General features: G+C 50.0%; 1 protein-coding gene across 5 annotated transcripts in view; it reads right to left on the bottom strand.

Annotated features, from left to right (window-relative positions):
* Positions 1 to 24,734, bottom strand: part of MYH11 (myosin heavy chain 11) — a 125,556-nt gene that overhangs the window by 75,670 nt on the left and 25,152 nt on the right. For all 5 annotated transcript variants that reach the window (XM_023246709.2, XM_023246710.2, XM_045048059.1 and 2 more), the window contains exon 3: positions 22,512 to 22,668. In XM_023246709.2, coding sequence (XP_023102477.1) covers positions 22,512 to 22,668 — 157 coding nt within the window. The remainder of the gene's footprint in view (positions 1 to 22,511; positions 22,669 to 24,734) is intronic.

Here is a 24,734-nt window from a genome sequence, read left to right as displayed (position 1 = left end):
GGCTGGATCCCCAGTCTTCCCACCCCATCTGTGAGCCCCCTGATAATCCTGCATTCATTCCTTTCCTAGATAAGGTGCCAAGTTGGTCTCCGTTGCTGACCACCAGAGAACCCAGGCAGGGGACACAGGGCATCGTGAGATTAAACACGATCAAGCAAACATTACAGATCACCTTCTACTCTTAAAGTGGCCTCAGAGGATGGAGCCAGGCTCCGGAACCCACTTCCTCTCCTACGAGGGATACTGGGAGAGTTACGGACACCTTCAATCCTTGGCGAATTAACCGTAACTGAGAAATCAGAGCATCCTGTCTGCCGACGGGCAACACCAGAGTGGAAGGCATTTCTGAAATCCACTCTATGGATCCCCCTCTCCATCTGCACCTCGCCAAAGATCTCCCTAGATCTTGTCCCATCCCCCTCCAAACCCCTCTCACAGCGATCTTCCTGATGCACTGAGCTGCCGATCACTCAGTGACTTAACGCTCTCCCACTTTAGAAGTTTGTCAAAGAGTCCAACGTAAATTTACCATGTGATCGGCTCTCCAGTTGTTGGCATATACCCAAGAGAACTAAAAGCCTGTATCTCTGCAAGACGGACCCCTGAACATTCACAGCAGCATTATCGTAAGAGCTAAAAAGTGGAAGGGACCCAAATGCCCATCACCTGGTGAATGGATAAACAACAGGTGGTCTATTCATACAAGGGAATATCATTCAGCCATAAAGACAGTGACATACTTGTCACATAAGCTACAACACGGATGACCCTTGAAAATACTGTGCTAAGTCAGACACAAGAGGCCACATATTGTAGGACTATGTCTACACAAAATGTCCAGAGTAGGCAAATCCATAAAGTCAAAAAGCAGATCAGCAGTTGCCCGGGGCTGGGGGTGGGGTGACTGCAAATCGGCATTTGGGGTTCTGAAACCGGATTAGGGTGATGCTTACATAATACCGTCGGTTTACTAAAAACCTCTGAAAAGTTTACCCTTAAAAATGGGTGAATTTTTGGTACGCAAATATTATCTCAATAAAGCCGTCTTTAAAACGCCAGTGCCCTGGGGCACCTGGGTGTCTCAGTCGGTTACGCGCCCGACTTTGGCTCAGGTCATGATCTCACAGACTGTGGGTTCGAGTCCCACATTGGGCTCTGTGCTGACCGCTCAGAGCCTGGAGCCTGCTTTGGTTTCTGTGTCTCCCTCTCTCTCTGCCCCCCTACTACTCATGCACTGTCTCGCTCTCAAAAACAAATATTAAAAAAAAAAAAAAATAAGCCAGTGCCCTTAGAGAAAACCCGTACTCCAGAGCAGGGCACCCGAGGCCTCTGGTGACCAGCCCGGCCCACCTCCCAGCCTCAGCGCCCATGCGTCCTTTACTTCAATGTGCAGTGACCCCACGAAGCGTATTCTTGCTTTTGTTCAGATCGCTCCTGCTGCACAGGCCTTCCTTTCTTTGTTTCCTGACCACCTCCTGGTCCTTCAGCCTCAAAGATGACACCTCTTCCAAGAAGCCTTCCCCATGGAGAGGGAGCCAGGGGATGGCTTGGCTGTAAATCTCCTTCAACAATGTCAACCTTGCACAGATAGGTAACCTTGCTAGAGACACTAAGCCCCAAGAAAAGCCTCTGGCCCCCTCAGTAATGTCGGCCTCCAAGCTCCTCCCAGGCAGACCTTCAGGAGCTGTCACTGGTTCCTGCCCTTCCCTAAGACAGATATGACATTTCGTGCCCCTGGTCCCATGGTAGTTGTGCTCCCCAGGCACTCGGTCCCAGGTGGGCTTTTTTCCATTGCTTGTGTCTGTGCCCCCACAGGACCATGAGATCCTCAGGCAGAAGCACCCAGTTCTGGAACTCTCTTCCTTCAGTTTCTAGACCTCTCAGCTCCCCAGCCCTGAGCTCCAGATACAGAAAGTTTAACTTGTTAAAGCTACCCCCCAACCTAGAAGAAGGGCACTTCTTGATGGGGAAGCTCAATCTAGGTGCGAAAAATTGATTTGTTTATTCATTCATTCAACAGATACTTTCAGGGTATCTACCATGTATCAGACATGATGGCGAGCCCTAAAAATATCTCATAGTAGCAGGTAATACATAGCACTTCCTCTGTGCCAGGTCTTGTTTGAAGCACTGACCTGTTTTAACACATTCAGCCCTCGCACACCCTAGAGATAGGTTATCTTATTCCCATTACACAGATGAAGAAACTGAGGCACACAGAAATCTTAAAAGTTGCCCACAGTTACACAGCAGTGGATGAGGCAGGATCTGAACCCAGCACCTACTATTTATTGGGACAGACACAGTGGCAGGCACTTCCTACGTGTGACCTTTGATCCCGACCCTTTCCAGGTTGAGGTAACAGAGGTTGGGTGGCCCAAAGTGACACGGCCACTTCAGTGACTGACTAGGGTTTTGAAGCACTGTGGGTCAGAGTGTGGGCTCTTTCTGCTTCCTGCAGTACAGGAGATAGAGCGTGGGTCCTGAGGGGCTCAGGCTGCAGGGGATCCGGGAAGGTGCTGGAGGACAAGGCAGCTTGGGGAGACCAGCACGGACCCAGCCACGTGAAGGAGTGAGGGCTATTCCCAGGCCAGGAAAAAGCTATGCTCAAGTCTAGGTGGAAGAAGGAACCCAGGCATGAAAGGGTCTCTGCATTGGAAGGATCCACTTCCTAAGAATTGGATCCTAAATCTGTAAACCTGTCCTACCACCACTGTCATGGTCGGTCTAAGAACCATCTCATCCGGCCCACATTGTCTATCTCCCTATACTGGAAACAAGTTTTACTGTGGAAGTGGGGGCTTGTATGTTTTGTTTAACATTGTATCTCCAGTACCTGGATGGATGCATGCATGCATGGATGCATGCATGGATGCATGGATGGACGGATGGATGGATGGATGGATGGACGGATGCATGCATGCATGGATGCATGGACAGATGCATGTATGTATGTATGTATATATGTATGGATGGATGGATGGATGGACAGACGGGTGGACGGATGGATGGATGGATGCATGGATAGATACATGGATGAACAGATTAATTGGTAGATACATGGATGGATGGATGGATGGATGGATGGATGGATGGATGGATGGACAGACGGAAGGATGCATGCATGCATGGACAGATTAATTGGTAGATACGTGGATGGATGGATGGATGGATGGATGGATGGATGGATGGACACATGGATGGATGGATGGATGGATGGACACATGGATGGATGGATGGATGGATGGATGGATGGATGGATGGATGGACAGATGCATGGATGGATGGATGGATGGATGGATGGATGGATGGATGGACAGATGCATGGATGGACAGATTAATTGGTAGATACATGGATGGATGGATGGGTGGGCGGGTGGGTGGATGGATGGATGGATGGATGGACACATGGATGGACGGATGGATGGAACTGGAGAATGCCATTCCTGTGTATCACTGGGGAACAGAGAGGACAGTAATGACCCTATCTAGAGGAGCCATTTATGTCACAGAAAGATGTGGCCCACCACAGGGCAAGATGAATGGGATGAATGAGCAAGCTCCATGGATCCTATGCCACCTCCAGTCAGTCTTCCTTTTCTTCTCTCAGATTACAGATGGACATCTTGGTGGCCTGGTCGAGCCAAATCCTCACAGCAAAAGGCAGAAGTACCAAAAGACTATTTATTTTGTCTTTCTTGCTCTCACGTTTTCCACCTTGAGGTGGTAGCATGGGCCTCAGCTGCCTCTCCCTTGCAGGGAGAAGGGCCCCAGGAACCCAGAGGACAGAGAGACAGAGTGCTCCCCTGCCACATTGGAGCTCCCTCACCACACAGTCCCCTCTTCCAGTATAGCTGTACTGACTGCTACCTACACCCCCCATCTTCTTCTTCGATTCCTGGCCGCCCCATACCTTTCCAGAAACACCCACACCTGTGTCTAAAGACAGACGCCCAAGTTGGTTACTCCAACAACATCAGTAGTAGCAAAGGCCAGAAGCAAACTATTTAACTGGCCCGTCCACTGAAGAACAGTTAGTTAAGTAACTGTTAGTATTTAAATTCTGGCACGGCCGTATATTGGCACATTAGGCAGCCAGGAAAAAGAACCAGGGAGGCGTTTACAGACTGACGCAGAACACTCTCTATACCAAGATATATTAAGCTAAAAATGAAACAGCTAGGAAACACAGCACTATGACTTTTGTGTTTTAAAAAGAGGAACATACATACACATGCATGCACACACATGCCCACACACACACACGTATGTGTATATGCACACGCACCCTCAGATATTGTATATGCATCAGATATACTGCAAAGACACACTCTAGATGTGGCCAACAGTGGCTGTCCCCGAGGGGAGGGTCTGAGGGACTGAGAATCAGAACAGGAGGGACCCTTCCTGTCACTCCGTCTGCTTCTAACCTGGTCATGTTGGTGATGGGAGCAGGCATAACCATTCCCTCATTCCACCAAAGAATGGTCAGCGAAAAAATACTCTTTACTGCTCTCGAGGAAACCATTCTAACCCCAAAGCTTAGGACACAGGAGAGGAACAGCGGTCACCCACGACGCCCCCCAGCGGCTCCCCCCTCCAGAGTGCTCATTACACCTGTGTGGAGCTCCTTCGGGACAGCGACCCATCCAATTCCCACGGCAGCCCCGGAGGTGGGCACTGACATCACCCCTACAGATGAGGAAAACAGAACGCAGAAGTGGGGTGACCGGCCAAGGTCACCGTGGCCTCCCAAAAGAGAGGTCTGCTCCGAAACTCAGAAGGTGACCTTATTTAGAGAGAGGGTCTCACAAGCGGAATTAAAGGATCTCCAGATAAGATGACTCCAGACCTGGGGTGCAGCCTAAACTAATAACGGGTGTTTTTATTTCTAAGAGAAAGGAAGATGAGATTAGAGACACAGGGGGAAGGAGGAGGCAGAGGCATAAAGAAGGAGGCAGAGCCCAGAGTGACGTGTCTGCAAGCCCAGGACTGCAGGCCACCACGAGGAGCCACGAGACAGGCATGGCCCAGATTCTCCCCCAGAGTCTCCAGAAAGAGGCAATCCCACCAACGCCTTGACTTCAGGCCAGCAGAGGCATGGGAGAACCAATCCCATGGATTTTGGCCAGGACATTTGCAACTCCTTGTACAGCCGCCCCAGAGAACGGGGACAGTCGCATCCAGATGGCCAACAGGTACATGGAAAGATGCTCAACATCACTCATCATCCGGGAAATACCAATCGAAACCACAATGAAATACCACCTCACACCTGTCAGAAGGGCTGACATTGACAACTCAGGCAACAAGAGATGTTGGCGAGGACGCGGAGATGTTGGTGGGAATGCAAGCTGGTACAGCCCCTCTGGAAAACGGTGTGGAGGTTCCTCAACATAGTAAAAACAGAACTACCCTACGACCCAGCAATTGCATTCTTAAGTATTTACCCAAGGGATAGAGGAGTGCTGATTCATAGGGACGCGAGGGTATTATGCTGCGTGAAATTAGAGAAAGACAAATATCCTAAGACTTCACTCCTATGTGGAATTTGAGAAACCTAACAGACGAACATAGGAGAGGGAAAGGAAAAATAAGGCAAAAACAGAGAGGGAGGCAAACCATAAGAGACTCCTCAATACAGAGAACAAACTGAGGGTTGCTGGAAGGGGGTTGGGGGATGGGCATTGAGAAGGGTACTTTTCGGCAACAGTGCTGGGTGCTGTATGGAAGTGATGAATCACTGGATCCTGCTCCTGAAGCCAAGGCTACAATGCATGTTAACTAACTTGAATACAAATTAAAAAGAAAGAAAGAAAATGGACACGGTTTCACAGCTAGCAGGTGGCAGGCTGGGACTCAAACCCACGGTCTGTGGGACTCCAAACCCTTTGCTTTTTTGCCACGGCACCGTTCTTCTCTTTCTTCGGAGAACCCACACTTGTGGACTGGTGGTACTTCGTCCGGGGGAAGAACAGAAAAAAAACCTTCAGCCTCCCCAGGGCACTGTGGAGAGAGACTGAAGTCAGGGTCACCCCTCCTTATATCTGGGAGATCGGCAGAGGGAGGTGCCCGGCATTGACACAACCACGGGCTCCTTGGTCTGCAATCAGGGAATACGGATGTCTGTGCCTCCAACTTCCCCCCAGGAGGAGAATCTGCCCAGGAACACAGCAAAGTAAGAAACCCATTAAACACAGACTGAGGAAGCAGGCATGGAGGAGAGGAACCAAGAAGCCTGTGATCAGAGCCAGGCAGGGAGAGACCGCCCTGGGGCTGGCCCGCACAGCCTCCACTCTTTTCAGGAATGATTCTGCGACTAACAACGGAGGGGCTATCTCGATGCTTCTGCTTCAGGGGAAAAGGCAGACTTTCCTGGCAGCCCTGGGAGATTTATAGGGTCAGATGCCCGTCCTGGGGCCTTTCCCCTGCAAGGTCCCCAGGAGAGAGGCAGCAGGTCCTAGGGGAAGGCTTAGAAGCTTCCAGGGAGGCTCCACGCTGGGGGCTGCCGGGGACCTCTGGCCGGAGACATTCCCATCGGAAACACACGGCCTCCAAGCGTGGGAAGCTGATAGAGCGACGGCTACGGGCACCAAGAGGGCTTGAAACGGGCACCGCGTACCGACCCGTGACTTCCTGGCTGGCCCGCCTCCTTCCTGAGCCTGGGCTTGTATCTGACACAACAGAGCAGAGCCCTCTGAACGCGGGGAGCAGGGTCCCCTCCGAGCTCTGCACTCCCTGCTTCTTCTGCTCACGCCTCCCTCTTCCTGCCTGATCTGTTCTCTTTCTTCTTCTTTTTCCCATTGAGGTGAAATTCACATAACACAAAATTAACCGAATGAAGCAAATGATTCGGGGGCATGTGGTCCATTCACAGCATTGCGCACATCTAGTTCCAAAACTAGCCCCAAATAAAGCCCCTACCCATTCAGGAGGCACCCTTCACGCCATACCTCCCACACCTGCTAGCAGTCACTTCATGTAAATACAGTGGTACAGTATGGAGCCTCCTGTGTCTGGCTTCTTTCATTTGGCACGATGTTTGCGAAGTTCACCCCTGTTGTGATATGTATCAGAATCCCATTCCTTCTCAGGACTGAATAACATTCCGCTGTACGAGTAGAGCACATTTTGCGTATCCATTCATCCATTGATGGGCACTTGGGTTGTTTCTACCTCTGAGCTGTTGTAAATAGTACTGTTCTCAACATCCAAGCACAAATTTTCACTCGAGTGCTCGTTTTCAATTCTTTGGGGTACACACCCCAATCCATTCTTGAAATGGCACCTTGAAAGTCACCTCCTCTATGATTTTCTCTGACACTATACCTCCCTGCACTTCAGTTGGAGGCCTTTCAACTGCATGCCCCGTCTGGGGCTGCCAGGGGCAGGGGTTCAAGTTGTACACTGCATAACTCTAAGGGGAACCATTCACACTGGTCATTATAGATTTGTATATTTATTAAAACAATGTGGCAGCAGATGAAGGAAAAGTGCCTTGAGAAAGGGGTGCCTTTTTCTATTTCTATAAGGGCACCACATGACCTAGTGGTGGCCCTGGCTGTGACAGTCCAAAAGTTCCCTCCGCTGTAGCACTTAATTTCACTGTGATCATTGTTTCAACCTCAATAGTTCTTAGCGGGGAAGGGTACAGATTATCTGGAATAGTAATGGGCCATGTAGCAGGCAGAATTTTTCTCTTCCGCCTTAGTAAAACTTATGCTACTTTGTATTATTTATAATAGCCCCAAAGTAGAGACAATAAAGACATCTGTCGACTGCTAAATGGATACCCCAAATGCGGTGCATCCATACAATGGAGTATCGCTCAGCCATAAAGAAGAAATAAAGCCCTGACACTGGACACAATGTGGATAAAGCCTGAAGGAAGCCATGACGCTCAGGGCAAGAGGCCAGGCACCCAGGACCACATAGTGTCTCATTCATTCCACAGATAGGATATTTCCAGAACAGGCAAATCTAGAGACACAGAAAGTAGACGAGGCATCCTGTCGAACTGGAGGCACGACTGGGAAGTGACTACCCATGGGCACACCATTTCTTCTTGGGGTGAGAGAAATATAAAATTAGATGGTGCTGTGGGGCACCTGGGCGGCTCAGTTGGTTCAGTGTCCAACTCTTGATTTCAGCTCGGGTCAAGATCTTGCGGTTCATGGGACAGAGCCCCGAGTTGGGCTCCGCGCTGACAGCTCTCCCTCCCTCTCCCTCTCTCTCTGCCCCTCCTCTGCTCACGTTCACATGAGTCCATACACACATGCTCTCTCTCTGTCAATATAAATAAATGTTTTACAAATAAGTAAAGCATACCACAGTAAACCTTTTTAAAAACACTATGTTGGGGCGCCTGGGTGGCGCAGTCGGTTAAGCGTCCGACTTCAGTCAGGTCACGATCTCGCGGTCCGTGAGTTCGAGCCCCGCGTCGGGCTCTGGGCTGATGGCTCGGAGCCTGGAGCCTGTTTCCAATTCTGTGTCTCCCTCTCTCTCTGCCCCTCCCCCGTTCATGCTCTGTCTCTCTCTGTCCCCCCAAAAATAAATAAACGTTGAAAAAAAATTTTTTTTAAAAAACACTATGTTAATTTTACACCATCTCTGAATTAAGAGATCGGACTCCTTCAACAGAGCTATTCATTTTTCGGAGGTTTCAAAACTGCTTTTCACACTTCTCCTACTAGCCTGTGAGCTGCTGGAGGTCAAGGGCTGGCCCTGATTCCGGGGGCCGGGAACAACGCCGGACACACAGGAGGTACTCAAGAAATGCTTACTGATTGGCATCTCGCTCTCTCTAAGGCAGCTGAGACCGAAGCAATGGGAAACACTTATGTCTGTGTTCACATAACCCCTTGGCAAACAAGTCCTGACCCCCGACTGTGTGGCAGCCACCGGAAACCTCAAGTTCACTAAGACCTACTCAGTGTGCTTTTGAGAGACTGATGATCCAGTGTGGGAGTCACATGGGTAGAGCAATGACTTCAGGAAGTGAGGAAATGCTGGGGGCACCTGGGTGGCTCAGTCGGTTAAGCGTCTGACTTTGGCTCAGGTCGTGATCTCACGGTTCACGAGTTCAGACCCCGCGTCGGGCTCTGTGCTGACGGCTCGGAGCCTGGAGCCTGCTTCGGATTCTGTGTCTCCCTCTCTCTCTGCCCCTCCCCTGCTCACACTCTGTTTCTCTCTCTCAAAAAAGGAATACACATTTAAAACATTAAAAAATAAATAAATACATAAAGCGAGCAGATCCTACGACGGGTATTTGCCCAAAATACTGTGCAAGACAACTAGCTTGGCAGCTGCCTGAGAGCCAACCAATCTTCTTAGCTGAAGCGATTCTGCGCTACCTGGAGAAAGACGTGTAGCGTTTCCCCAGGAGGAGACACCAAAACAGCAGAGCATCTCAAGCACGGGGCCTGGGCCACAGTAGGTCAGAGATGGAAGGGACACCGTCCCCGGGAGCAGAGATCTGCAGGGCCGGGGCTGGCATGCCAAGGTCGCTCAGCCCAGAGACCCGGCATTCCCCTCACCTCACACGCACCCCTGCACGCCCCTCCCTCCCCCACACTCGGGGTCCGGCCTTGGGCGTGCAAGTCCGCGAGTGAGATTTCCGAGCAGATGACGGGCTCCAGAGGTCCCTCCCCCGAAGCTGGCCTGAAGATTCTCAGGGGACGCCCAGCCCCCCACAGACCAGCTATTTCGGCCCGATCCCAAACACGAGCTCGTGGTTTATGGCTGGGAAGCCAGAGGCCTGCAGGCTGACCATAAAAGGAGAAAACAGACCCAGGCTCACTGCTTCTTTTCCTTCCCATGCCAGGCTGCTGTGGGACCCAGCGAGAGGGCAGCGGCCAAGCCCGTGTCCCTGTAGGGTCACCACTACCCACCCCGCCGCCCCTCACCGCAGCCAGTCAAGAAGGGAGGACACAGGCCCCACCGTGTGCAGAAGAGAAGGAGCCCCCCTAGTGCCACGTGTGAAGGCCGTTGTCGGGGGATTCCAGACCCACGGTGAATGTCAGTGCTGGGCCTCAACTGCGGGCCCTGGCATGACAGCTAATGCTTACTACACCTGCTGTGAACAGGCACCGTGTTCCCTGTGCACTTGTGAACCCTTGCAACAACTGGGGTGGGCACAGTGATTAGCCTCACGGGGCAAGAGAGGAAACTGGGGCACAAAGGAGTGGGTGCATCGGCAGAACAGGGATTTGAACCCAGCTCAGGAGCTGATGCCCGAACGCACCACCCTGGAGGTCAGGGCCCTTCTCTTTCTCTGGTCTTGGTCTGCCACCTTCTCCCCCAGCAGAGTGGGCAGCAAGAGATTCTGAGTGGGAAGAGACATACTCTGAGGGTTCATGCAAGACCCAGCAGGAATTTTCCAGACCTACCCAAAGCTCTGGCATCTTTTTGTTTGTTTACTTATTTTGACAGAGAGGAAGCGAGCAGGGAGGAGCAGAGAAAAGGGGAGAGAGGGAGGGAATCCCAAGGAGACTCCTCACTGCCAGTGCAGAGCCTGACGTGGGGCTTGAACCCATGAACTGTGAGATCACGACCAGAGCCGGAATCAAGAGTCACATGCTTAACTGACTGAGCCACCCAGGCGCCCCAGGTCTGGCGTCTTTTCTTTTTTAATTTTTAAAGAAAATTTTTCATCTTGGGGCGCCTGGGTGGCTCAGTCGGTTGAGCGTCCGACTTCAGCTCAGGTCATGATCTCGCGGTCCGTGAGTTCGAGCCCTGCGTCGGGCTCTGTGCTGACAGCTCAGAGCCTGGAGCCTGCTTCCGATTCTGTGTCTCCCTCTCTCTGACCCTCCCCCGTTCATGCTCTGTCTCTCTCTGTCTCAAAAATAAATAAACGTTAAAAAAATTTTTTTTTTTAAAAAGAAAATTTTTCATCTTTATTTATTTTGAGAGAGAGACAGAGGGTTAGCAGGGGAAGGACAGAGAGAGAGAGGGAGACACAGAATCCGAAGCAGGCTCTGGCATCTTTAACAGCAGACGTGGCCAGTTGTCGGGTGGGACGCGGGAAGACCGATATTTTCACGGTCAGCACAGAGCCCAGCACAAGGCTCGATCCCACAAACCGTGAGATCACCACCGGAGCTGAGATCGAGAGTCGGAGGCTTAACCGACTGAGCCACCCAGGCGTCCCCCTGGAAGTCCCTTATATAGCACGTGTGTTTGTGCAATGATTTGATGAATACCTGCGTCTCCCTCCCCTTGTCTGTCCCCACGGAGTAGACTGTGCCCCCCCTCACCAGCCCACCCCTCCACAGCGGGGCCTCGGTTAACACTGTTGAATCAAAGGCGACCAGGGATTTCCTCTGGGGTTGGGAGGACAGAGAGGGAGGAGGAGGCCGGAGCGTGCGTTTCTCATCAGCGATTATCACCCAGAGCTCCCCAAGTCCCTTGAGCATGCCTGCTCCTTCAACTCAGTATTTACTGCTTGTTAAAAAATAAACAAACTCTCCCTAGCTCTCTCCCCTCCGTGTAAGACACCACAGGGCGGTCCCTAAAAGGCTCATCGGACGATCCTCTATGCTTCCGCATTTCCTGGCAAAGAACATGAACTGCCCATGACAACTCAGCACCGACCTTGCTTGGTCACGGCGTGTCAGTGAGGACCGAGTCAGGCAGATGGAGCCACCCCCCCACCGCCCTGCCAGGCCAGACACAGAGCCGCGACAAAATCTCCAAGAGGCCGAAGACCACGCATCCGGTCCCCTCTCTGGGGGCGCATTGTAGGAACATGGTCTCTGGAGCAAAACGACTTGACATGACTTCCTGGTCCCGCCTCTTGGGCAAGACACTGTTCTTTTGAGGAGAAGAGGGATAAAAATCCATACCCTTCAAGGATATGGAACAGTGATGTCAGACTGGATGCACAAAGCTGACAATTAACCCACGGCACGTCGGAGAACGCAGCGCTCGCTAGGATCGTCACCAGGGCCATCATCAACGTCATCCAAAATAGTGAGCCTGCCAAGGCGTCTAGACGGCAGTGATTCTGTCCCAAGAGGATGGGGTATTAGGCCAGGTCCGGCCCTTTCTAATGGGAAGGCCCAAGCTAGTCCCTTAGCCTCCTGGGGCCTCAGTTTCCTGGTCTGTTAAATGGGGGCAACGGCACTCTGGTACCACACCACCGCCGAGGGAAAAATCAATGTTTTGAGGGTGGCAGAGGGTGACATCTCCAGCTGCACAAGGGCTCAAGGGCCAAGTCACCTGGTACGCTGAGTCTCCTTTTTGTCCAACGGGGAGGCTGTTCTGCGGGAGGGTGCTGCCCTGCGTGGTGCTGGAGAGGGCCGAACCATGCAGGCTTTACAGAGCAGTGAGCCGGGGCAGGGGCGGGGGGTGGAGGGGACATGGGTGCCCTTCCTCTCTCTGCCAAGTTTGCAGAGCAGCCCTTGGGGGGGGGGGTTGGTGACCCTGAGCTGCCCCCCACCCCCCAGGGCCCGCCAACCACGGACAGAGCGATGCGACTGAGTGTGGGAACTTGCAAAGCAAGAGAGCCTAGAGGTTAGGTCACCCCACCTCCCAGATGGCTCTCCAGCTTAAAGAGGGTTTGAGCTGACAGAGGCCAGCTGGCTGTTGTTTCTTTTCTAATCCCCTGAGAGTGGCCGCTTGGTGCTAATTACGCAAGGACAAAACGCGTCCAGACGCGATCTTGCATGGGGTAACACATCCTGAGGGCTGTACTCAGCACATCAGAATGAAATCCTATGCACCCTCCACACTCTTCCCCCCCACCCCCACCTGCAAACCACTGCAGGGGAGGCGGGAGACCCAAAGTGCTACGTCAAGGGTGGTGTTTTCCCCACATGTATCATGTTAATTTGCCCCAGTCAACAAACTGTCCTAGGCAGCCCGGGCTTCAACACCCTGACCGGTAATAAGACAGACCGTCTAGGAGCAAACAACCTTCCATGGGGGTACAGTCAGGGGCTCAGTGCAGCAGCTGGAGCCCCCCACTGACCAGGCGAGCCTTCAGCTTGGGCGTCAGATAAACCCAAGTTCAAATCCAGCTCTGACATGTTTGGGACTTTTGGCAAGTTCTTCTCCTCTCTGAGCCTCAGTTTCCCCAGCTATAAAAGGAGGCTACTAATGACACCCGCTTGGGGCACCTGGGTGGCTCAGTCGGTTAAGCGTCTGACTTCAGCTCAGGTCATGATCTCACGATTTGTGGGTTCGAGACCTGCGTCAGGCTCTGTGCTGACAGCTCAGAGCCTGGAGCTTGCTTCGGATTCTTTGTCTCCCTCTCTCTGCCCCTCCTGCACTCATTCATTCCCCCCCCCTCTCAAAAATAAATAAACATTTAAAAAAATTTAATATTAGCACCCACTTCCCATGTTGGATTATCTGACAACTCACATAACCACAGGCCCACATGCACATGCACACACAGGAAGGAATGAAGGGAAAAATAATGAAAAATTTTGGAAGGGCACAGTATTTGCTGTTTCATGAAAACCAGGAAGGAAAATGTTATGGGGAAACATAAAAACTTTGTTGGCCTTCCTGGCTTTATAATTTAGTATTGCTTGTATTCTAGATTACATATGTGGGCACTATAATAGTTTCAAGGCTTGATTTTATTATTTTTTTTTAATGTTTATCTACTTTGAGAGAGACAGCGCAAGCAAGGGAGGGACAGAGAGAGAGGGAGACAGAGGATCTGAGGCAGGCTCCGGGCTGACAACAGTGAGCCTGATGTGGGGCTCAAACTCACGAACTGGGAGATCACCACCTGAGCTGAAGTTGGACGCTCAACCAACTGAGCCACCCAGGCACCCCAAGGTTTCATTTTAAAGATCTTAATCTGGTTCTGTCTGCCTTGTAGGTTTGGGGTAAGGGTTGATAGAGAATATTCCCAGAAAACATAGGGCAAGCACACAATAAAAATCCACTATTATCCTTATCACCACTTTGGAAAAGAAGGTTTGAGAGAGTTTCCATTGAAGGAGAGTGGGTTGAACACATGCATTTAGGCTCCTTCCTCCCCAAACCTGAGTGAAATGACAGTAAAGGGATTTTTCAAACACACGTGGAGCGGGTGAAATGAACCGGAGAGGAGAGAGTAAATAGCAACGAAATCTGGGAAGCCAGAAAACAGGATGAGTGATGGCAGTCCCAGGGAAGAAGTGTGAGCTGACAATGGAGAAGACTGGAAGAAATGTGATTTCATCCCAGAATCCCCTGTGCATCCTCCCTCTCCCCCTCCACTGGCCAAACCTCAGTAACCAGCTGCACCAGGGGGTCTCTGGAAGAATGGGTGAAGGGGCACTTATAAACATGAGGATGAGCTCAACGTCAGCTTGAGAAGCTGCTGGAAAAGCCAGATACCTTCCACACTCCCTGCAGCCAAATGGCTGCCCTTCCCACAGCCCACAGAAAGGGGCAGATTTTATTCTCTGGAGAGCATTAAACAGAGAGCCTCTGGCCTGGGGTGCACCAGGGACCATGTGGAAAGGAAAACGTGCAAGTTTCATTCCACAGTTTGAAGCCCTTAGCCTCTTGAGTTTCAAAATACTGGTACACAGGGGCGCCTGGGCAGCTCAGTGGGTTAAGCATCTGACTCTTGATTTTGGCTCAGGTCATGATTTCACGGTTCATAGGATTGAGCCCCATGCTGAGCTCTGCTGTTGGCACAGAGCCCGCTTGGGATTCTCTCTCTCCCCCTACTGCCCCTCCCCCTCTCACTTGCTCGCACCTGTGCGCGCGCGCGCTCTCTCTCTCTCTCTCTCTCACACACACACACACACACACACACACACACACACACGCAACCAAAATGACTGTGGACAGATCTTGACCCTCCAGGCAGAAGACAACACAAATCTTCCCTGAAAAATGTGATCAGCCCAAGGAAAGACGCAAAGAGCAGCTAGAAGGGCCCCAGGGAATAGCCAAGCTCATCCCCGGCAAGCTATTCGTGCAAGTTCACAGCGCCCATCACTGCTGTGGTGCCCATGCACTGATGCATCCCTGATGCACAGAGAGCCAAGAATCAGCAAACTTCTGAAAAAAGCTATTAATATGTCAGACAGAAATGGAAATAAGTCAATAGGAAAAGAACCATCCTGGAGGTAACAGACTCAACATGGAGACGAATCCTCCAAGGAAAAGGACATCACATCACATGGGGAAAAAATGCTATAAGAAAGATTCAGGAAACAAAATAGAGTTCTTAGAAATTAAACACACACACACACACACACACACACACACACAAAGAAATTAAAATTTAATGGAAGGTTTGTAAGACAAAGTTGAGGAAAGTGTCCAGAAAAGGATAAGAAGATGAAAAAGGGATAGTGCCAGAGTTCAATTCTGGACATGAGAAAACTTCTAGAGAAGCAGAACAGCGAATACAGAGAAGAAATAAATCATCAAGGAAGTAATTCACGAAAATGTCCCAGAACTTAAGGCCATGAGTTTACAGATTAAGAGGGTCCATGAAGTCTCCAGCACAATGGGTGAAAACAGATCCATGATAAATCCCATCATCATGAACAGGGGGATAAAGAAGGGTCTAAAAGCCTCCAGAGAAGGAGGGGAATAAATTGGTCACACACAAACGATTAAGAATCCGACTGGCTGGGGCGCCTGGGTGGCGCAGTTGGTTAAGCGTCCAACTTCAGCCAGGTCACAATCTCGTGGTCTGTGAGTTCGAGCCCCGCGTCGGGCTCTGGGCTGATGGCTCAGAGCCTGGAGCCTGCTTCCGATTCTGTGTCTCCTTCTCTCTCTGCCCCTCCCCCATTCATGCTCTGCCTCTCTCTGTCTCAAAAATAAATAAATGTTAAAAAAAAATTTTTAAAAAGAATCCAATTGGCTTTTATCTTCTCAAAAATGACACAAGCTAGAAAACTGTAAAGCGATGCCTTCAAAATTCTGAAAGAAAACTATTTGTTGCTTGAAATTTTAAACCCAGCTAAACTAGCCATCACATATTAGAGAAGTATCAAGTCTTCAGATGAGATATGCAGGATCTCAATCTGCCTCATACACATCCTTTCTTGAGAAGGTACTAGAAAAGGTGCTCCATTTAAACAGCACAGCAAATCAAGGAAGAGGAAGGCATGAAACCAGGGCCAAGGAATCCACCAAGAGAGCAGTGAAGTGAATTCCAAGCATGGTTAGGAAGGTCTCAGATGTCAGCTACCAGTCATGGAGGGTAGCCAGGGCAGCTCAGAAGGCTCCAGCTGCAACCACCTTCAAGGAGAAGCTGTAAGTAGGGTCCCCAACACATATCTAGACATAGTGAAGGGGGATTAGCACATTTAGAAAGGAGAATCTGGGGAAGAGTTAGTGATTAAGTACATCCATTAATTATCAACAAGTATTAACTGAGCAGCTTCTATATGCTGGGCACCAGTAGGTATGCTGGAGATACAGAAATGAATAGGCAGACAAGGATACAGTCTGGCTCTTAGGCAGTTGAGGGGTCCTCAGGAACTTAAGGGATCACTCATGTAACACATTCAAAGATTACATTCTACATTCACCACACGTGTTATCCATCCCAACCCACCTCTTCACACCCCATCTTGTTCTACAAAAACCTTGTGGAGGAGGAAGCCACAGTTGCTTGCTTTATGTCTCCAACAAGACAGAAAGCTCGGGGCGCCTGAGTGGCTCAGGCGGTTAAGCGCCCAATTTTGGCTCTGGTCATGATCTCACGGTTCGTGGGTTCAAGCCCCGCGTCGGGCTCTGTGCTGACAGCTCGGAGCCTGGAGCCTGCTTCTGATTCTGTTTCTCCCTCTCTCTCTGCTCCTCCCCTGCTCATTCTCTGTCTCTCTCTGTCTCTCAAAAGTAAATAAACATTAAAACAAACCAAAAATAAAAGACAGAAAGCTCCTTGTGGCTCCCGGCCGAATGACCTTACAGACTGGGACAGCAATATTCATCAACGGAGTCACAAACTGGGCCTACACCTTCCTTTGCAAAAACCAAATTTCCCCTTTAGAGAGAAGTAGGTTTTTTTCCCAAGGCTTCCACTTTTTTCCCATGATCTGTTTCATCGGATTCTATCATTGCCAGTTTTCCAGAAAGGACCAGGTAATGCCAAAATGAACGCCTAAGTAGCAACTGCTGATTAACATTCACACTCAACAGTTTATCTTTTACGGATGGGCGTGCTCACAGTTAATGGATTTCCCTTGGGGGTTAAGATGTGCCAACGCTTCTGAGTCATTTTCCATCTCACTATGTGATTTTGTGTCAAAATGTAGAGCCCGCAGGGAATGGAATGTATTGACATGGGGATCCCCGTCATCGAGTATTACAGTGCCCCACAGTCGGGAGGGGAGGTTGTCTGCGGAAGCCAAATGATCCCGACACAGAAATATTCTTCGATGAGTTCACCACTTAGGAAACCAGACCCCACTGAAGCAGCCCTCTCTGGTCCCCGTCACTGCCTCTTATCCAACTCAGCAGCTTTATCTTGCCGATGACTGGGTGTCAGCACCCACCATCATCCACACACACACACACAACAAAGCAGCAGCCATGCACAACAGACAATTGCCCTGAAGGTGCAATGTGTCGCGAGGTCAATGAGCTCGCCACGAAGGAAGTCACGTCCGTTCACAACTAAATTATGACCACAGAGTCACCGCGAACGACAACATGGTAGTATTTTAAGAACAACGAAACAAAAGAACACTTGGGAAAACTCTAATAAGTCTGCAAAAATTATCCTCTTTAGCTGGTGCTGCAGAGATCAAACACGACGTGAGGAATGCTGCGATATGCTCTCACGTGATTTTGTCCAAAAAGAAAAAAAAAAAGGTTAAAAAATATCAACCCTGGGGCGCCTGGGTGGGCTCAGTCCGTTAAGCGTCCGACTTCAGCTCAGGTCATGATCTCACGGTTCGTGAGTTCCAACCCTGCATTGGGCTGTCTGCTGTCAGCACAAAGCCCACTTCGGATCCTTTGTCTCCCTCTCTCTCTACCCCTTCCCTGCTCTCTCTCTCTCTCTCTCTCTCTCTCTCTCTCTCCCTCTCTCAAAAATAAATAAACATTAAAAAAAATCAGCTCTTAATTTTATACTCAATGTAAGAATTGGCATCTAGTTCCAATTATAGCCAAATTCCTATCGTATGCAGATAAAATAAATTTACAATTTGCAATGTCATTGCCCCAGCCCAGTCAAAACGTCTCCCCCCCCACCCCTTCCAGTGAAACTTTGGTCCCTGTTGTAAGTGACCTTTTTTCTCTGGAATCAGTTATTTTCAGAAACTCCAAACTCCCTTCATTTCAAGCCTTTCAGCTCAGTTACCACACGAAAGGCTGCATACCAAAGGTTAATGGTGGTGACCTCTGGGTGAAAGAATTATGGGTGCTGGTATATTCTCATTAGCTTAAGTACATGTTTTTATTTTTTCTAGAATGAACATAAAATATTAAAGGTTTTCTTTTTTTAACTTACACACATGTATTTTAAGAGCACTGTGGCAGTGCTTACCTGTGACTTTCCCTTCCCCTTCGCTAATGGAATTTCATTTCATTCCAGTATTCAGAAAAAAAATGGGCTTGTGGGAGCTCCCTCAGCTCCAGGAAAGAGCCAGGAATAGTCTGAACCAATTATGAAGGTCCTGGTCCTGTTTGCCAACCCTGGGTTTAGAGGTCGGCATGTGACCAAGTTTTAATTAATGAGATATAAGGGGATGCCTGCTGAGGAATTTCTGGAAAAGATTTTTCTCCCGGGTAAAAAAAAGAGACATGGAAAAAAGAACCTAGCCTTCCACTTCCTTCATGCGTTCCGCTATCATCACATGAAGACATGATATCTGGAGCTATGGCTGCCATCTTGTAACCATGAGGGAGAAGCCAAGAAAATCCCAGAGAGGTCTGTTTTTGAGCTGCTGGATTAACTAACCCTGAAATCGTCCACCTGTTCTCTTCTTGTTACGTGAGATAATAAACTCCTATTGTTTAAGCCGCTTTAATTGGTTGCTACGTGGGAGTTTTTTGCAACCCAAAGCACCCCCAAATGCCATGAATGCTGCAACTTTGTGATGTTCAACTTCCTTAAAAAGGTATGTGAATCATCACTGTTAACTTTTCCATCACGGGAGACCTCAAAGAAATGTTTTTGTTTGTTTGTTTTTCTAAACAATGACACGTATCTAACTCCAGGAACCATCGCGTCACAACCCGAGATTACATGTCCATGTAGCCATCTTTGCAAGGCTCCCTCTGCTGGTTGTTGAAGGTAATGGCAGCTCCAGGTCTGCAGTGGTCCAGCTTGGGTCATACTTGTAGGGTTTGACCTGCTCTGTCAGTAACTTGGGGTCAGTACCTGAGACCCTCTAGCTTGAGGGGTGTCTCCAAGGTACACCTGGATCCCTGCCCTCAGGAACTTCCAGAATGGAGTTCTCCATTCCTGACTCAGAACACTCTTGGAGGTAGCTATCCCAGAGGTTGAAAAGTCAGACCCAAGGGCCAGGCAGTGAACACAAATGAGTGCCCCCAGTCCTGGGAAACTCATACCCTCTCTAAACGGATGGCTGACATATGGGAACACAGGCCCAGTGTTGGCAGATGTTTCGATATTTTCACAAGAACCTAAGTCGGTTGTGTCTGACTTCAGCTCAGGTCACGATCTCACGGTTCATGAGTTCGAGCCCTGCATCGGGCTCTGTGCTGACAGCTCAGAGCCTGCAGCCTGTATCCAGTTCTGTGTCTCCCTCTCTCTCTGCCCCTTCCCTGCTCGTAAGTCTCTCTCTCTCAAAAAACATAAAATAAATAAAATAAACATTAAAAAAAAAGTTGACAACTACTTCAAGTATCCTGAAAACTCTGTGTGGACCAAACCAAAGTTATCTGAAGGCTGGATACAGCCCATTAGCTGCTGATTCACAACCTCAGGACTATTTGCACCTCATAGTCATGTAGCAATTATATACAGCTTTAGGACTGGCAAAGCCCTTTTCTGCTGCCCTCTCCCAAGCGTAAGGAGACAGGAGAACTCCTGTATCTCAAGACCAGATCCATTTATAAGATGAAAAATCCTCTCACCCCTCCCCAAAGATCAACGGCACTGGGATGGGTGCTGTTCTTTTTACGATGTCCCCAAAACACCCGAGGAGGAAAGCAAGGGCTCGACCCTGCTGAGGCAAAGGGATTTGTTGAAAGAAGACCAAGGTTGTCCAACAGGTAAAGTTCACAACTTGGAGATGCCCCAGTTTCATTTTCTTGCCTTATTACACTGGCTAGGACCTCTAGTACATATGATGTTGAACAAGCGTGGTAAGAGGAGACACCCTTACCTTATTACTCATCTTAGGGGGCAAGGATTCAACCTGTCACTATCACTATCAAATCTGATGTTATAGATTTTTTGGACATTCCTTGTACCAGGTTGATGAAAGTCCCTCCTGAGGGAGCTGAGATACTTTCTCGTGAACAGATACTAAGTTTTGTCAAATGCTTTTTTCTGCACCGCTGGATATGGTGGTGTGGTTTTTCTTCTTTAGACTGTCATATTGACTGATTTTTGAAGAGTGAACCAGCCTTGCATTCCTGGAGTAAGCCCTCCTGGGTCATGGCCTGGGTTTCCAAGCACTTTGAGAAACTCGTTTGCCTCTGTTGGAAAGTGTAGGTAGTAACACTGACTCTATCCCATAGATGGTGAAGATTTAAAAAAAAAAAAAGAGAATGTGTGTGTTCATGTTAAAGGAGGTCTGTGCCTTGACCCAAAGTGCTATTCAAATAGAGGCTAAGAAGAGGCCCCACAACTGCAAATGTCTGTTTTCCAAGCTTCTGGCATACCCAGCCCTGCATGAAGCACAGTAGATGCAGTCCATGACCCATGAAGCACAACAAAGTGATTCTAGATGCCACTCAGATTATGATTTTAATTTTAATAGTCACAGGGGCGCCTGGGTGGCTCGGTCAGTTAAAAGTCTGACTGTTGATTTCAGCTCAGGTCGTGGGATTTCATCCCAGGGTCGTGGGATTGAGCCCCACATCGGGCTCCGTGCTGAGCATGGAGACTGCTTACGATTCTTTCTTTTTCCCTCTGCCCCTCTCCCCCACTCATGCTCTCTCACTCTAAAATTTAAAATAATAATAATAATAATAATTTTAATAGTTATATATTCTTTTCAATGTGCATGCAAAAAAAACGTATATAGTTGCAATGTCTAACATCCGGTTTTATGCACAATGATGAGAATAGTTTATGCTGAGCTATTGAGTTATTTATTTACTTATTTATTTAGTTTTAATTTATTTAGAGAGCACAAGCAGGCGAGGGGCATAGAGAGAGGGAGAGAAGGAGAATCCCGAGAAGGCTCCCTACTGGCAGCGTGGAACCCGACTTGGGCTCAAACTCATAAACTGTGAACTCATGACCTGGGCTGAAATCAAGAGTCAGGTGCTTAACCATCTGAGCCACCCAGGCACTCCTTCACTTAGTGAGCTTCGGCTAAGTACCAGGCTCTGTTCTAAGCCCTGCATGTTCAAAAGTTCACTTAATCTTCACATCAGCCTATGAGATAGGTCACAGTTACTGTCATTGGCTTTTGCAGATGAGGAACCAGAGGCACAGAGAGGTTAAGTAGCTTGCTCAAGGTCACACAGCTAGTGAGTGGCAGAGCCAGGATTTAAACACAGGCGCCCCTATTCTAGAATCTATGCTCTTAACTAAATCTTGTTCAGTCGGAACTAGATTGTGACAAGGGGAGCTTATGAGAAAAATATGAATATAAGGACATAATTTTTATGAAGTCTAACAAGAACCAAAACTGAAAGTGACAGAAGTCACAATAACAGTTACCTCGGGGAGGGGGGGGGGGTTATAAAGGAGGTAGTGACTAGGTCGAGGCATGAGGGAACTTTCTGGAAATCTTTCACATCTTGGTCTGAGTGGTGGTTATAGGACCGCAGACCTATGCAAAAATCAATTTTAGGCTGGACACGACATCTGGCCACCCCCTGCTGTCTGCGTATTTCGCCTCAGTTAAAAGTTCATGAAGAATAGTAAGTAATAATAATGAGGCATCAACATGGAGATAATAAACAACGGCCTTCAGACTGGAAACGCCTGCATTAGAATCTCCACAAGCTGCGAGACGGATCCTATCACTCCCTTTTTACAGATGGAGAAACTGAGGCTGGAGAGGAGCAGACCTCTCACACCACCCCCCGGGACTCCAGCCTCGGCTGGCTCCAAGTGCAGGGCAGGCTGGCTCAGCCCCAGGGCTGGCAGTCACCCCCTTCCTTCAGAGGTGAGGGCACCATGCGGTCCGCACCCTGACGGCCTCGCGGGGCCGGGGAGCAGCAGAGGGGCCGGGCACCCCGGCGGCCCATGCCCGTATTTGCCCAAGCTGCCTGCTCTCTCTCGCCCTCCCAACCGAGCGCCCAGATGCTCAGCTGCCTTCTTTCCCTTTCTCAGTCACAAGGCTCCAGGGGCCCAGCGCCCGCCTGCCAAGCTCCGCATTCTTGGCGAGGATGCAGGCGGGCGGGCCCGGAGGGGAGGAGCCCCGTCCCCGTCCCCGTCCCCCGCTCACCTTGCAGCATGCTCCGGTAGGCCGTGTCGGCGATGGCGTAGATGTGGGGCGGCATCTCGTGCCTCTTCTTGCCCTTGTACATGTCCACGATCTTCTCCGAGTAGATGGGCAGCTGCTTGTAGGGGTTGACCACCACGCAGAAGAGGCCGGAGTACGTCTGCGGACAGAGAACCCGAGTTGACTTCCAGAACACGGCCGCCCAGCCCGCAGGTCCGGGAGCAGCGACAGCCGTCACCGCCTGCGTTCGAACACTTACCGAGCGCTCTGTGTGCATTTTCTCCCCGCATCCTCACAGCAAAACTGTTGGATGCGCTCGTCTTGCCGTTTTAGAGATGGGGAAACTGAGGTGTAGAGCCCTCACGGGAACCCCTTGGCATCCCTGTTAAGGACAGGGATGGGGGAAGAGGACCAAGGGGCAAGACTGGCTTTCTGGACCACCCACGTTCTGTTTTATACCTGCGTGCTTTCCAATCGTCCAGGTTCAGACCTCCCAGAGACTCACGGGCTCGGACCACAGCCACCAACTGTTGGGCACCTACTGTATACTGTATACACTGAGCTCTAAGCCCTTCACGGGCATCTCTCTATTTAGCCTCCCATCTACCCTGTGACAGTCGCATGGTGATTTCCCTGCCACCCATACGGCAGATGAAGAAACAGGGTTGGGGAGGTGGTCACACACACAGAGCCGGCCAGAAATTTGCACCTAGAGACCACGACGCCTCCTCCCCAGATCTCATGCTCTGCACAGTTAACAAGGTACTCCCTCATCTATAGAAAAACAAAACAAAACAAAACAAAACAGGGACAAACACAGCTGTCCTTAAAAAGCATTGGTACTGGGGCACCTGGGTGGCTCAGTGGGTCAAACATCTGACTCTTGGTTTCGGGCCAGGTCATGATCTCACAGGTTTGTGGGTTCGAGACCCATGGCAGATTCCGCACTGCCCCCTCTCTCTCTCTCTCTGCCTCTCTCTCTCTCTCTCTCTTCCCCCACCCCTCAAAATAAATAAACTTAAAAAAATTTTATATATATATAAAGATTGGTACTGACACAAGGTACGACATGGGTGGATCCTGAAAATGGTATGCTCACTATGAAAGACACAAAGGTCACATAGCGTATGATTCCATTTATATGAAATGGCCAGGACAGGCAAATCCATAGAGACAGAAACAGATCCCTGGTTTCCAAGGACTGGGAAGGGCGGGGGGCAGGCCGGGGGGGGGGGGGGAGGGCGGTGACTGCTCATAGGTATGGGGTTATAAAAACGTTCCAAAACGAGACAGGGGTGATAACTGCACAACACAGCGAATGTGCTGAAGGCCACTGAATTGTACCCTTGAAAGTGGATCCGGTGGTGAATTGTATGTTATATGGGTTTTACCACAATTAAAACAAAATCGTCGTCCTGCCCTACCAAGGGCACAGGAGCATCTGGAAATAATCAGAACAGGGAAAGGGGGTGGAGGCACCCCGCAAGCCCCACCACGCGCGCACACGGGAGTAACTATCACCGCTATGGCTGTTCCTTACCGGACATCAGATTGCCCCCTGGGCTGAGGTCACAGCTCAGGGCACAGGTTCCGACCCGCCCCACAGGAACTGCCTTTCCCGAACGATACCATCAGGGCCGCCTGGGGCTCCAACAGCCCCCAAGCCCGTCCTCCCTCCAATTCCCCCTAGAAGGGACTCAAGGAACAGCCAATGGTCCACCTCTGGGCGACCCTCAGGGCAAAGCCAACACCAGAGAGGTTAAGCAACTTGACCAAAGACACAGAGGGAGACCCTGACAGCACTAAGCCCAGCTTGGCCAACTCCCAGGCCTGAGCGCCGCCCGTGAGGCTACCCGACCCCTGCCCATCCTATAGAAAGAGAAACAACACATCGTTCGTTCATTCACTTGCTTGTTCATTCAGTGTGCACGTCCTAGACACCGTGCAAGGCTCTGGGGTTAAAGAAGGCAAAGAACACAAGGTCCTGCCCTCAAAGAGTCTGCAGCCCTGGCTACAGCCGATTGGAGGGTCTCTCCAGCGCTCAGTCTGCTAAGGGACAATGGTGTTGAGGTGGACAGTAATCTTCAAAAGGTACAGGACTGGTGGGGGAAGGAGGGAATAATCTCTCGGGTTCTCACCAATCCCCTAAAAAGGCAGGCGTGAGGTCGCATAGGCCTGTCGAAACATCCATCAGCCATTTATTGAGCACCTACTGTGTACAGGTCT

This window comes from Felis catus, chromosome E3 (genome assembly GCF_018350175.1).
Source record: "Felis catus isolate Fca126 chromosome E3, F.catus_Fca126_mat1.0, whole genome shotgun sequence".
Lineage (NCBI taxonomy): Eukaryota > Metazoa > Chordata > Mammalia > Carnivora > Felidae > Felis > Felis catus.
This window is presented reverse-complemented; position numbering and strand designations above follow the sequence as displayed.